We start from the raw sequence: 13,347 nt of genomic DNA, 5'->3' as shown, positions 1-13,347 counted from the left end.
TGAAACAGCACGATGAGATCAATTTTATTGTGAGCTTGTTCACGTTCTTTGAGCGCGTACATTGGTCGCACGCAAACTAGTCAATGTTCTCGTGAACTTCGGTGTGGCAAAAGATAATATGACAGCTGCAACGAACGCAGACCACAAACATGCGAAAGATAGTAGAAAGCTTGTTAACAACCATATTAAGCTAACAGACAATGAAACCAATTAAGCTTTCTATATTGAATTGTACAATTAAATAAAAATTAGAGGCATATGTATGACAAACTTCGTATTCTCAGTCAAGGAAAATGTAACTGAGAGAAGACAACCTCTGCATGACCACATGGTAAGGCTATGCGTACGTGTACCCAAAATAAGCATTTGTTTGCCAGCTCAGCAGATAAAACATGCGCATATGGAAATAACGACACAGAAAGGAGAATTCTCTGCCTTGAAATTTTGTAGCGAAATTAGTTTAACATTTACACATAATACAAACAAGAGTTCGTACATGGACACGCTCCTTCATTCGCTATCATCTGGGAGTAGAGGAAGGAGCAGCTGTACTTCTGAAAACATTCGTATGAAGACACAGAAACGCTTAGATGTCCCAAGCATTCCGTGACCACCATTAGGGAATTTCAGCTCGTTCTTCTACGTATTACTATTTGCGGAACACGTAAGGCTTGGATCGGAGCTACATGCTAATGATGCCATTTTGTGACGTTTACTGCAACAAAAAGGCATAAAACTTGGTTCTACAATAAGCTATCTGTATTCTAGCAGGCGCTTAAGTTATCGGCAGGGGCACAAGCAGGAATCTAATTAATGCTGTCACTTTTGCTTCCGTTGTGCGAGAAATGCATGAACTAAGATAACGTTTCTGATGCTTTGTTGTTGAACACATCTGCATAAGATGTCGCTACTAACGCTGTTGCTCATGTAAAAGCCCCTTGTATTACAGTATTTCACAAACTGCGATAAACTGCAGCACACTGGAGTAAAATGAATCATTCTGGACCTCGTCAAGATAAGCTTTTAGAGGGGTTTGGGCAAAGGAGCCGTCACTTGAATTGTCGAGACCCACTCGGAAACTCCAGCGCCAAAAAAAAAAGGAGCCGTGTTTACCTGCTTTCATTAATTGAGCACTTCTTCATGTCTTCGATGACCAAATAATCTCAGCTGCCCTAGAAATTAAGTGGATGTGGCATTCTGCAGCCGAGAACACGGTCTCGGGTTCGATACCTGCCTGGTGCTGCTGGATCCCAATGGGTTTGCAAATGCAAAAGAACATTTCTATGTATATTTTTCTTATATTATTATATGCATGTTAATGAGCCCTCGCAAAAGTAATGGGCGACATTCAGCTGTATCTTAATAGAAAGTTTACGTAAGGCAACAATAACTCAGTAGAAAGGCGATAGATGGCATTTCTAAAGAAATCCTAGACGTACCGAAGTAATGAAGCGCTCTCCACAATGACGTGTCTGAGCTTGCAGTGACGCTTTGACACATGACACACCACAAGTTATTAACGCAATTTCAGGCAAACGTTCGAAAAATATCGGAAAGTAGCTCTCAGAAGACAAACGTTTTGGTGAGAAAGTTTGTCGTGACAGGAGCAAAATCTACTGTTTCTTGTCGAATCACACATACAGTTTTCTGATCCTTTTGATTCCTAGATTGGCGCCCTACTTGCTCATGTGATCAAGCCTGCTGTCAAGGGTGACGACACGTTTTGTCACTGAACGAATGGCGATGATCAGAAAAGAAGGAAGTAGTCCTATTGTTGCAGTGCTAGTTGATCTTATGTTTCCTCGTGCAATCCGGTTTCTGGGATGTCCTCAAAAGTAGTTATGTGCAACTCAAGAGTATGGCCATCACCACTGCTATCACCAAGAGATGACTGCAGTGAGAGATTCTGTCAAAGCGAGGAAGCACACAATGAGGAATATATACACCATCGAACCGTACGTTGGCGACGATGCAACAGAAGTAGTTCTCGGTCACACCCATTTGCTCACGTGACAGAGCAGACGACCATTTTCTTTTGCCGGGAGTAGCTTCTCGGCGCCAGAAAGGTGGAGACTAGTGTAGGGGTTTCACTGACGAACGACGCACCGAAGACAGTAACTTCACGGCACACCTCGATCAGCCCTAGTTGAACCAACGGGCAGTCGGCAGAAACACCTGACTCGGCCGAAACACGTGATTCGGTCGAAACAGCACTCAAGTTCCATGGTGACGCGATCGCCCGGCGGTCACGTGACGCGGTGTACTTCCGAGTAGAGCGAAGAGTCACGGTCGCTCCTGAACGAGGTGAGCCTGGTGACCGTAGCACGGCCTAGCAACCTCTCTTCCTGGCTGTGGCGGTGGTGATGCGAAATCCACGGAACAGAGGGACCAGCCTGTGCAGCAAAACAAGTCAAAGTTCAAAGGCCCGTTCATTAAGTGAGGAGGTCTGCAAGAACAAAATCTTGTTTCATTTGCGCAGTCTTTAAAACGCTACCCGCACGAAGAGACGGGGACATCAACACGACACACTGCACTTGTTTTATTTCAATCTCTTAACTCCATTTACGCATCTTTGGGCAGTTAGCTTCATGAAGTCACGAAAGAGACAGAGAGAGAAATAAATCTGGGAATGCTGCTACCGAATCAGCTCGCTGTTGTGAAGACACACAAACACAAACAAGCACATTGTAGAGGTAAAGAAAAAGAGAAGGGAATCGAGATTGCTTCAAGAACCTACTTCACTCCACTTGCCTCAACTATTCGTGTAAAAATTATTATAATAATAATTTATGGTTTTATTATTCTTATAGTCCGCAGTACTACCACTTTCCCCCTCTTTCCATATTGTTCTACCGGCCGTTTGACAAATCTTTGTCCCTGGTATGCGCCAATGTCATCGCCATCATAATCATCATCGTCATCACCATCACAATCCGAAGATACATGCTCAATATCGTTACCTCGTCCGACTCGGGACGCCACACGTCGAGCAGGGTGGCGTACTCGTCATCGACCGGCCGCTGCGTCACCGGCGTGCGCTTCTTCTCGCACACGCAAGGTGGCGGGGGCGCCCTCTTCGGCGCCAGCAGCAACATGGCCGCCGCCGACCAGACGACCCACTGAACAGTCACGGCGGCCGCGGCCGCCGCCAGGAGACAGTCCCGGCTGGACGCGTACGCACGCACGAGGTCGTGCGCCAGTGGCGCCCCGGAGAGTGCCGCCAGCACGAGGAGGACTAGCAGTAGGCCGGCGCTGGCGCCTCGCCGCCGGTCCAGGGTTGCAGCGCAGTACAGCGCCGGGCCCGACAGGGCCACCGAGCCGCCGTGCGCGACCAGTACTACCAGCAGCGTGGCGGAGTCTGTCAGCAATGACGGAGGCACAACGCCGGCAATGTGGGCCTGCACGGTAGATGAGACGGTTTTTTCTTTGTTGAAGGAGCTGCTGTTTCACAGCCTTAGGAGGAGGAAGGAGGGAAGAGCGACAGGAAGTGAAGCCGGCCACATGAGCGACCGATTTGCTAGCCTACGCGGGGGGGGGGGGGGGGAATGGGCTTGACGGATGAAAATAAAGGTGCGAAAATCACAGCATTAGCTTTACTCCTTTGAGTCTAGGGTTGGGCGTTTGAGAACTGAATGCTACGGGTAAAAGTTTGGCAGCGTACGAATTGTATTTGTCATTCTGTTATGCAATAACGAAATCTATGGAACATATTTTAACGAAGTGTAATTCTCTTTCATACCAAGTCGACTTGGCAGCTACAAAGAAGCAGGAAGCAGCAGGAATTTGAAAGCCGCCACTGTGAGATTAATGTGCAAAAGGTGGAGATGTGCAAGAGGAGGCTGGTGGATTAATGGAAGAAAAGCGATAAAATGTTAATTAGTCGGGGCATGAAGGAAATAATGAAATCTCAAATTTCGATTTATGTCCCGTAACACCTGTCCCTACACTGTATAATGAGGTATTGCCCATCTATCTATCTATCTATCTATCTATCTATCTATCTATCTATCTATCTATCTATCTATCTATCTATCTATCTATCTATCTATCTATCTATCTATCTATCTGTCTGTCTGTCTGTCTGTCTGTCTGTTGGTGTGTTTATCTATATATCTGTTTATTTTATCTATACGTCTGTCTCTCTACGTTGGTAAATCAGTCATCATCATCGTCATACTTTATGTTCGTGCAAGATGAAAAAGGCTAGCACTCCCAGCAAGCGACATTCATGCTCTTGCGCGAACCGAGTCGATCCTATACGCCTGAAGATTACCTCACCGCTCCGCACTAACCAATGCTCTGGTCCATGACTGCATCTCCCTTTTCTTGGCACCCATCCTATCGCAATAATTTCAACCACCTAATGAGTACTACTCGTACAAAAAGTTGCAAGCAGTACGAACGTCAGCTGCAAGCAGTACGAACGTCAGTTGCAAGTAGTTCGAACGCCACTATATGTCAGGCAATCGTCTGCGTACCTTGTAAAGCACGGAGGCGGCAGGGAACAGCAGTATCCTCTGGCCCGCGCAGAGGGCCAGGTAGAAGGCGAAGAGGAGCGCGAATCTGCGCTTGGCGTCCCACACCACACTGGGGTAGCGCAGAGCGCACACCACCAGCGCCAGGACGTAGTTGACGAACTCGACCGAAGGCGGTTCGGCGTCGGACGGAGACTCTGCCAGCAGGTCGGCCGCGAAGAATGCCGTCTGCCGCTCGCGCGGCGACATCACCACGTCCAGGTCGGTCCGCCACACGTCACCTGCGCAAAAAAGTGCTGCCTGAAATTTTCCCTCCTCAAGGAAACACTTCACAGGAAACATCGAACTGAGGATCTATTAAAAGATAGCGCAACGAATCGACAGTAGCAAGGAAAAAAGAGAAAAAGAAAGCTAGAGGCAATTAGCACAATAACTACGACTGAAAGGAGCTGCATAGCAAGTTGAGATCTTTTTAGAACGCGATGCTGCTAACGGTACAGTCGGCAAAAAATGTTTGCAGAACACAGGTTCCACGACCGATCTGAATTTTCGCTCTGTTAAGACATGACGATACTAATTTAATGAATTCGTTTGTAGGTCGACAAGGCTGCTACAGATTGAAACTTTACATCCCAGTGGATATACCCACATGTCTTTTGTGGAATTCGGCTTTTTCGCAACTCTCTTAAACTTTCATGGCCCACTGTACGTGGCCTTATCTCATCAATCACTACTTCAACTGCACGCTAAAGAACTCGTGTGTGCTGTCAAGGCTGATATACTACGTGTCTATGGCGAAGCTTTTAAATTTGCTGCGGTGCTGTATAATGCGTTGCCATCTATGGTATGCACGCAGAGAATGACGTCTGTTGCCTGCGAGGTTTCCGTGCACACCTCTGCGTATTTTCCGATTTTTAGTGTGTTAATTCTTTTTGCCTGATTACACAAATGACATACGAGCGGCTTCAGGAAAGATTCCGCGAACTCTTGCGTCAACTAGGCACGCTCTATTCTCCTCCGCTATTCTTTCTTACATTTTTTGTCCTTTTTCTGTCGTTTATATTATTTTCTCCTAGTTGCCTTAATTGCTCGAGCTTACTTTTGGCGATTCCGATGGGTGACCGTTCTGTGGCCTATCTTCCCCACGACCTCATCATTTAATAAAAGAACAAGCAAAAGTTCAACTCGCTACTGCTACAAAAATTTTGCATGATTCACATCTCGGAGGCACGTATGACACGCAAGAAGTTTCAGACAACAGGCTCCATTACAGACCGATGCAAACACTAAGCCTAAGTCACATCATAGGGGACCTGCACGGAGGGCTCCCTCCCCGATAAGTCTTTCATTCTGCAATAAAGTTTCTCTCTATATATATCTCTCTCTACCGTCGGCAAATGCACGACACCCAGCCGATCCCTGGTGCAAACACTCACCGGCAGGCCGCAGTCCGTAGCGAATGAAGGCCGCGTCCGCCATGAGCCGCGGCAGCAGCAGGCACAGCGCCGAGGCAGCGTGCAGCGCAGCGGCCGTCGGGGGCCCGTGACGCCAGCAGAGCCTGGGCAGCGACCTCTTGACCTCGTCCTCGTCGTCGCCGTCGAGGGCCAGGCCGTCGTTGGCCAGGTTGCCGACGCGCACCAGCGCGGCAGCCGCGACGAAGGGCAGCAGCAGCACGCCGACGCCCACCAGGGCGACGTACGAGTGCAGCAGCTCGACGGGCGGGGACAGCGCCGCCAGATCCGGGAAGCGGCCCACGCTGTGGACCACGGCCGCGGCGCTCAGCGCTAGCGCGGCCACGCAGTGCCACAGGGACGCGAGCGTGTTGAGCGGCCCGGGGCCTGCATGCGGTACGAGACCCGTGGTTAGAAGGTGGTCTCCCACAACCACTGATAATGCACACTGCAGGGATATGTATACTGAGCGGATGTCCCAGCTAAGCCGGAGAAACTTCCAAGAGGAATAGCGAAGGGTTTATCTGCAAAATCGTAGAGTGTGGTGCAGGAATTACCACAGAGGTCTGGTACCAGTGTCTGCGGGTGCCAAAACGTGACAACTGAGCGAGCATGGGAATCATGGGTGTAGTAGACGGATTTCCCTAAGCTATATGTAACATTTATTACAACGTACAACATATGTTATAACATATCATGCAATCCAGGACCCCATGAACCACCGCTGCTCGACGCACTCTACCGACCAGATCGAGCTGGCTCCGTGAGTCGACGCTGAACAGCAAGGCTTCATACTTGACTGGAGAAACGTATAACATGAACAAGGCGCACCAAAGCGCGCCAGTGCACTTCCTAAAGGGAGCGGGGCTGCACTAGCGCTTGTGGCTATGCTACGTGGTGAATATTCATCTGATGTAAACGTCTGCCTTTGAAAGGAAACTTTCGAAAGCTTGGCCACGCGTGCATAACACTGTATAGTCGTGCTTCCCGGGAAAGTTATATAACTCTGCAGTGTAAAGTTTTTCGACGTTTCTTTGTTTTGTCTGCACTCAATGTGATGGCAGCGCCACCGAAATTTCTGGACGTCGCGCTCTGCAGTTTGACCACAGATTTACTTACGACAGGCAGCAGAAGACGCTGCAAGACGTGTCTATGGAGAAAGTGCTAGAGACACTGACGCTCGTAAGATACATGATGCAAAAAAGACTCGTGTATACGATAATCTGGGTCCACGATGACGAACACCCTTGGTCAAATTAATATGGAACGCTCTAAAACAACATTACGTAGGCCTCGTGTTGCTTTGGCGTGTTGGGCCCAGTCGATCGATCAATCCACATATACGACGTATAGGCCAAATCACCTTTAGTATATTATAGAACAGTAGATCAGCAAAACAGCACGTTTGTCGCATGCTGCCTTTTCTTGCCTCTAAATTCATTCTTTTTTTTTCAACTACACGCGTGAAAAAAGTTGGGAGTGGCACATACTTCCAGAATTCCCTGTTTTCAGTATAACCGCTGGCTTCTCTACTTTACTGTCTGGGTCAAGGCGCAGCTTTTCACGCAGGCAACTATATCCTGTAACGCGACGCACTGACAATAACCACGGTCTGTCACTGCACTTTCTATCGGTCTTGTTAAGTCCATGAGACCGCGCGGGTATATACCTCCTACGGGACAATGTACCTCGTTTTTTACTTCCTTTGCACCAAAGTCGATGCATCAATAGCATGCGACTGCCCCGAGGAGAGCAACAAAGGCGCGCTACTTATAAGCCGGAAGTAAACACACTTAACCGGAAGTGAACAGTGTCGGCGCCACGCGTTTTCTTCGTCATTTCATATCACCGGCACGGTAATTTCATTTTCCCCGCCGAGAGCTCTGTGCTTGAGATGAACTAATGGGCAGCGGAAGCATCACTACATAACTTTGCAAACGTTATTTCTGTTTGAGCAACGGCGAATGCATCCGTTCGTGAATGTCTTCACCATAGGTGTTTAGCACACGTTTGCGAATCACGGCCCGTATTCACACACACACACACACACACACACACACACACACACACACACACACACACACACACACACACACACACACACACACACACACACACACACACACACACACACACACACACACACACACGCACACACGCACGCACGCACAAACTCTTACGATTGAATTGTTCGTAAGAGAAGTTTTCAGCCAATCCCGATTCTGGGCAAATTATCAGCGAGAGCAACGAGGCAATGGCAAAGGACACTTACGAACAACAAATTTTGTTAATTACGCTCCCGTTCTGGAAAAAAAAAGCTGCGTATGCGGTAAGCCACCTACGCCTAATAGCGGAAAGAAATAAACATCAGAAATATTTATTATCGTAGTCGCATCGCACAATGTACGACCTGATTTGCTTAACAGACGCGGCTGCATAGGCAGCAGGGACGGCAATGCAGAAGGAAATGGCAAGATAGTTATTTTGGCATGACCTTCGCGAGATAATTGTTACATACCTTGACTATACGAACGACGATGGAGCAGACGACGGAAAGTTGCAATGTACGCTTTCTTCATCGGGTATAATGAACTTATGTGACAATGCACTTCGCGCCAGCGAGTACATACTTGGCTATAATTTAGTGCCGTAGCGCCAACCCAACCTGTCCGAAGGGGAAGGCACAGTCAACTCACCGTAGATGACACTTCGCAGTTCAGCCGAAGCCGGCTCTTTTTAAATCACTTTCTGTCAAGGCCCTTTGCTCGCTCCGCAGGGCACAGGGTTTTTATTACAATAAGCATTGTGCAAATGGTGTAATCAATTTCATAATTGCCACCGGGCTATCTCCAGTCATTTGTTGAATGGCTACCATAGTCCTTCTACCCATCGTCACTGAAAATCAAATAAATCTCCCAGCTGGCAAGTTAGGGCACTTGCCTCTTCCATATGTCATCGACTCAAATTAAAGATCAATCAAGTCTGTATAAGCCGTTGATTGGAGACACTGCATACAGCGTCCTAGAGTTTTAAGATGGGCTAGCTGGTTATCGTTCATCATGTCGAACCCTGTGCGCTGTTGGCCATTTCATAGAACCAATCAACAATTAACGCTGACGGTGCCGGGTCCATCAGGGAATCCACAACGACTTCACATGTAAGAGATAACACGAATACCTGACGCTCGTCGGGCATCCATTCTAGCTGGGCTCGAGCTCCTGTTGTTTCTAATCCAGTCCTGAAACCCACCTCCCCTTGCGGAGCTTTTGCTTGTTTATTTGTTCGTTTGTTCATGTCACCGCGTGACATCGTTCTTTGCTCATTGGACAATCTATTGCATGTGCAGAAGGCGGCATCACAACACCTGCAGACATTTCTAACGTCATCAGTAAAAATCCCTCACTCCCGCATGTTTATGAAAGTTATAAATTGGCATGAGCCGAAGCCCCACGTAATGAAATCTTTAAAACATATATAGTAATTACTCTCGTTCTTTACCAAACGTTTGAGAGCGCTCGGGCGGTGTCCCCTACTGAGTGGCATAAAACAACCTTCGATCATGCATTTCGAGGACGAGCTGACGCTCATAGTGATAATTACGCTTCATTTCACGCAGTAGAGCGGGTTTAATTTAGGTATATAATGTTCTGGCACGTCAGTTGCAGCGCTACAGAAGCACTTCGTTAAGGCCCACTCGGAGATGCTGTAAGGTTCGACACTGCCTAAAATCAGAATCCAGGCTCCGCTTGCATCGACCATCTGGCCCGTGAGTATATTTACCCTCAGTTGAAAACAGCTCCGCGCAGGCAATGGTCAGTTGCCTCACGGTAAGTTGCCGAGCAACATCACGTCAACAAATAAAGAAATAAACTTTCGCACTTTCTTCATCGGACAATTTATTGCGCTGAAAATTTAACCATCGCGTGCGTAACACATTTCTTAAACGTCGCTAAAATCTACCCGGGGTTAAAACGCCTCCTGTAAAACGGTCCTAAGCTTGCCGCCGGCGTGCCTTCTCATTACGGCTTTGTAGAACGCCACCGCAACCGAGACCGCATGCCCAAAGGGCGCCGCGAACGGCCCTGTTCTATCTCAGGACGGGGCGTGCTGCAGAGGCTCATATCGCGCGCCCATCTCCACGCGGCGGACGCGAGGGCGAGACACCCAGGGGGAGAAAAAAAACATCGCCGCTCACCGTTTTTCAGCTGCCGCCGACCGCCTGCCTCGACGCACATGTCGACAATGCCCGAAAACAGCCCACGTCGGCTATGCTTCTTCGGGTCAGTGGCGGCGCCACGGGTGAGGGAAAGGGAGCGACGACAGCAGCGCTCCACCGCGGAGCACCCACTCCCGGCGAGGCTCGGAATGGTTGTCGGATGAGGGCCTGACGTTTCGAGACCGGCTTGGGTTCTTTCGGAGAAGACACGGCTTAGGTGAATGCATTTTACTCGAATTTAACTGTACGCAAAGGATGCGTTGAAGTTTGCCAGGCTAGTGTGTAGGACATGATTACGTATGTTGCGCAGCACTCATGGACAATGCAATATGTGGCGAGACGATCAGGCGCTGACCAGTGTCTAGGACAAGAGCTGTCCCGTGTCTCGTGATGCGAAGGTAGAGGTTTCGTACATGTGAGAGCAACACTCGGATTCACAAATGGATCTTGAATGTTGGCATGTGTAGCCGTCGTCACTCGGAGGAGCTATTCCGCGACTCTATGTATGTATGTATGTATGTATGTATGTATGTATGTATGTATGTATGTATGTATGTATGTATGGATGGATGGATGGATGGATGGATGGATGGATGGATGAATACTATGAACATCCCCCCTCCCCCACCAAGCTACTGCGTTAATTACAGGTCGTTATGGTCCGTGGTTCTTGCTGACAGACTGTCGAACCTGAAATTCATTCCCCCACAAAGTCATGTCTTCTTTCCGTGTGTTACCTTAAACCAACTAAACTCCAACCGTACATTGCTATTTTTCCCCGCAGATTCAATAATGTTTTCTCAGTTATCCCTAAACCCCAAGGCATAGGGCAGCGCTACTACGTCCTCGTTGAGCTCTGGGTGGATACTGCAACATGCCAACAAACTATGAAGCATATGCTGTCTAAGGTGACTGTTTGGGCATGTTGGTAGGACATGAATACAGATTTTTGCGCACAACACGAGGACGAAGAAGAGGCTGAGAGGCACGAGCGCAGGTCGTGCATTCTCTGCTTTTTATCTACATGCTACGCATGTACAGTCGTCATGATGATGATTTCTAGTGGCACCCACTTTGCAACAGGCTAACGACAAACATCCACCAAGCCTGGGTCAAGTGATCAGGTTACAGTCTAGCAGTTACCGTCTAGCATTTTGCCTAACTACACTTTATACTGCCAAGTTTACCTATGCATGTAAGATCTCCTGCAGCAGCTCGTCCCTATCTTTTCTTTTTACCAATATCCGAACGGGACTGGGATTGAAAGATGCTCATGTAAGGAGCTATTTTGGCGCACGTTAATCAATTCAAGATGGTCAAACTTAACACGGAGTCCTCTGGGATGGTGTCTCTCATAGCCATGTAGCCCTGAGACGTTAAATCTCATCAGTAGGTCAAGTCTCGCTCCCGTGAAGCACAGTTTCCAGCGAGGAATACTCAGGCTTGTCGGTCGTCGTTGTCTCTTAAGCACTCGTTCCGAAAAAGTGTATTTTTGTTTGTTTGTTTCATTCTATGAAAAGCAAACCGTGCTGTGAGTATCTTCCCAGAACGCTGTTCATCCGCTTAACGGAACCTTCAAGGTGCTGCCCTTCATCGCTTCCCTTTCACGCAAGGTCCAGTACCGGAGCAGAGAGAGAGAATGTTTAATGGCATCTATAGAGATTAGCCCATAGCGACACGTCATGCTTCTCCAGTTGAGATGGTGAGGGTTGATGGAAGGAGAGTGAGACGAAAACAAAGGACACGCATTAACGCATACACGGGAGCGAAATGTACTTGCACAAAATTTTTTTTTAATTATGGGGTTTTACGTGCCAAAACCACTCTCTCATTATGAGGCACGCCGTAGTGCAGGACTCCGGAAATTTTGACCACCTGGGGTTCCTTAAAGTGCACCTAAATCTAAGTACACGGGTGTTTTCGCCCACATCGAAATGCGGTCGCCTTGGCCGGGATTCGATCCCGCGACCTCGCACTCAGCAGCCAAACACCGTAGCGACTGAGCAAACACCGCTGGTATTGCACAAAAGTTGTTTACAGAGTCTTACTGAGGCATGCATCCCGCAGAAATTACATAAGAGCTAGAGCAGGGCGCAGCAGACATTTGTAGGCATTGCCACGATCTCAAGCTGTTTGATCAGCTTTTATTCCTGGTCTCCCGCAACATTGTTGCAAATAACTCAATTCAATATCCAATTCAATCCCCAAGAAGATTCCGCGCAGCTCAAGTGCAGTGCCGTGTTCCTCGTCTAGGTCGTTCCTGAACATATACAGTCCTTGAGGTTGCGAAGCTTCTGCAAAAACAAATTAAGTGGTCTAAGCACCGTCGACTTAGCAGACATAGGCGGCCCATGCGATTAGCGGAACTTCCGCTAATGACTGTTATTAGCGAGATAAATTTCACGCCCGTGGCGTATTCTCCTCACATATTTAGCTCCTACAAGCACGCCTTCTCTATAGCGATGCATAACCACTTTTTCTATAATGTCCCGATAGACCCTCTCGAGAGCTCTCGAAGTGAGGTGCCCGGCATAATCCGCAATTTCCATGTTTTTTTTTTTTCCAGCACTTATGGAGCCTTAGCTCGTGCAGAACCGAAATGAAGTTGCAGAAAGCCCATACTCGCAACCTCTCCCCCTGATGCCCCATTTAAGTCTGTCTGTCTGTCTGTCTGTCTGTCTGTCTGTCTGTCTGTCTGTCTGTCTGTCTGTATGTATGTATGTATGTGTGTGTATGTGTGTGTATGTATGTATGTATGTATGTATGTATGTATGTATGTATGTATGTATGTATGTATGTATGTATGTATGTATGTATGTATGTATGTATGTATGTATGTATGTATGTATGTATGTATGTATGTATGTATGTCTCCAGGAGAAACGGTCTGTTAAGTCGCAGGCAGAGTTTCGCAGTGAACGTTTTAGTTTATGGCTATACGCTTAACAGAAAATGACAATTTGTATGATTTAATGTCCTGAAGAAACCGTTGTCAATTGCTATCGGACACGCCGCAGCGGAAGAACGCTAAAAATAGATTTTGCCCACCCAAGGCTATGTAAACTCGACATAAATTTAAGTAGACGACCGTTTTTGCATTCCCTCCCCATCGTAATGCCATGGCCACGGCCGCGAATCAGACCCGCGACCTCGTGGATCAGCAGCAGAAAGCCCCTGAGGCACCTCATAACAGGAAAGAAACTGT

General features: G+C 47.9%; 1 protein-coding gene across 1 annotated transcript; it reads right to left on the bottom strand.

The window, feature by feature from the left end:
• Positions 1–10,205, bottom strand: tinc (transmembrane protein tincar). The gene is made up of 5 exons (XM_075675812.1): positions 10,122–10,205; positions 5,912–6,313; positions 4,479–4,756; positions 2,961–3,398; positions 1–2,393 (listed from the first exon to the last, which is right to left on the bottom strand). The coding sequence occupies exons 1-5, from the start codon at positions 10,159–10,161 to the stop codon at positions 2,247–2,249; spliced, it is 1,305 nt and encodes a 434-aa protein (XP_075531927.1). The 5' UTR covers positions 10,162–10,205; the 3' UTR covers positions 1–2,246.
• Between the last annotated feature and the right edge of the window lie 3,142 nt (positions 10,206–13,347).

Source organism: Dermacentor variabilis, chromosome 11 (genome assembly GCF_050947875.1).
Source record: "Dermacentor variabilis isolate Ectoservices chromosome 11, ASM5094787v1, whole genome shotgun sequence".
NCBI classification, from domain to species: Eukaryota; Metazoa; Arthropoda; class Arachnida; order Ixodida; family Ixodidae; genus Dermacentor; species Dermacentor variabilis.
The sequence above is the reverse complement of the archived record's forward strand: the minus strand, read 5'-3'. Positions and strand labels throughout refer to the sequence as shown.

What these genes read in the sequence shown, in the direction of transcription:
- tinc (XM_075675812.1), bottom strand. Translation starts at nt 10,161, where the DNA reads ATGTGCGTCGAGGCAGGCGGTCGGCGGCAGCTGAAAAACG. An exon ending in TCGGCGGCAGCTGAAAAACG is followed by an intron (nt 6,314 to 10,121) that starts GTGAGCGGCGAT and finishes TACCGCATGCAG; the next exon opens with GCCCCGGGCCGCTCAACACG. An exon ending in CCGCCTCCGTGCTTTACAAG is followed by an intron (nt 3,399 to 4,478) that starts GTACGCAGACGA and finishes TCTACCGTGCAG; the next exon opens with GCCCACATTGCCGGCGTTGT.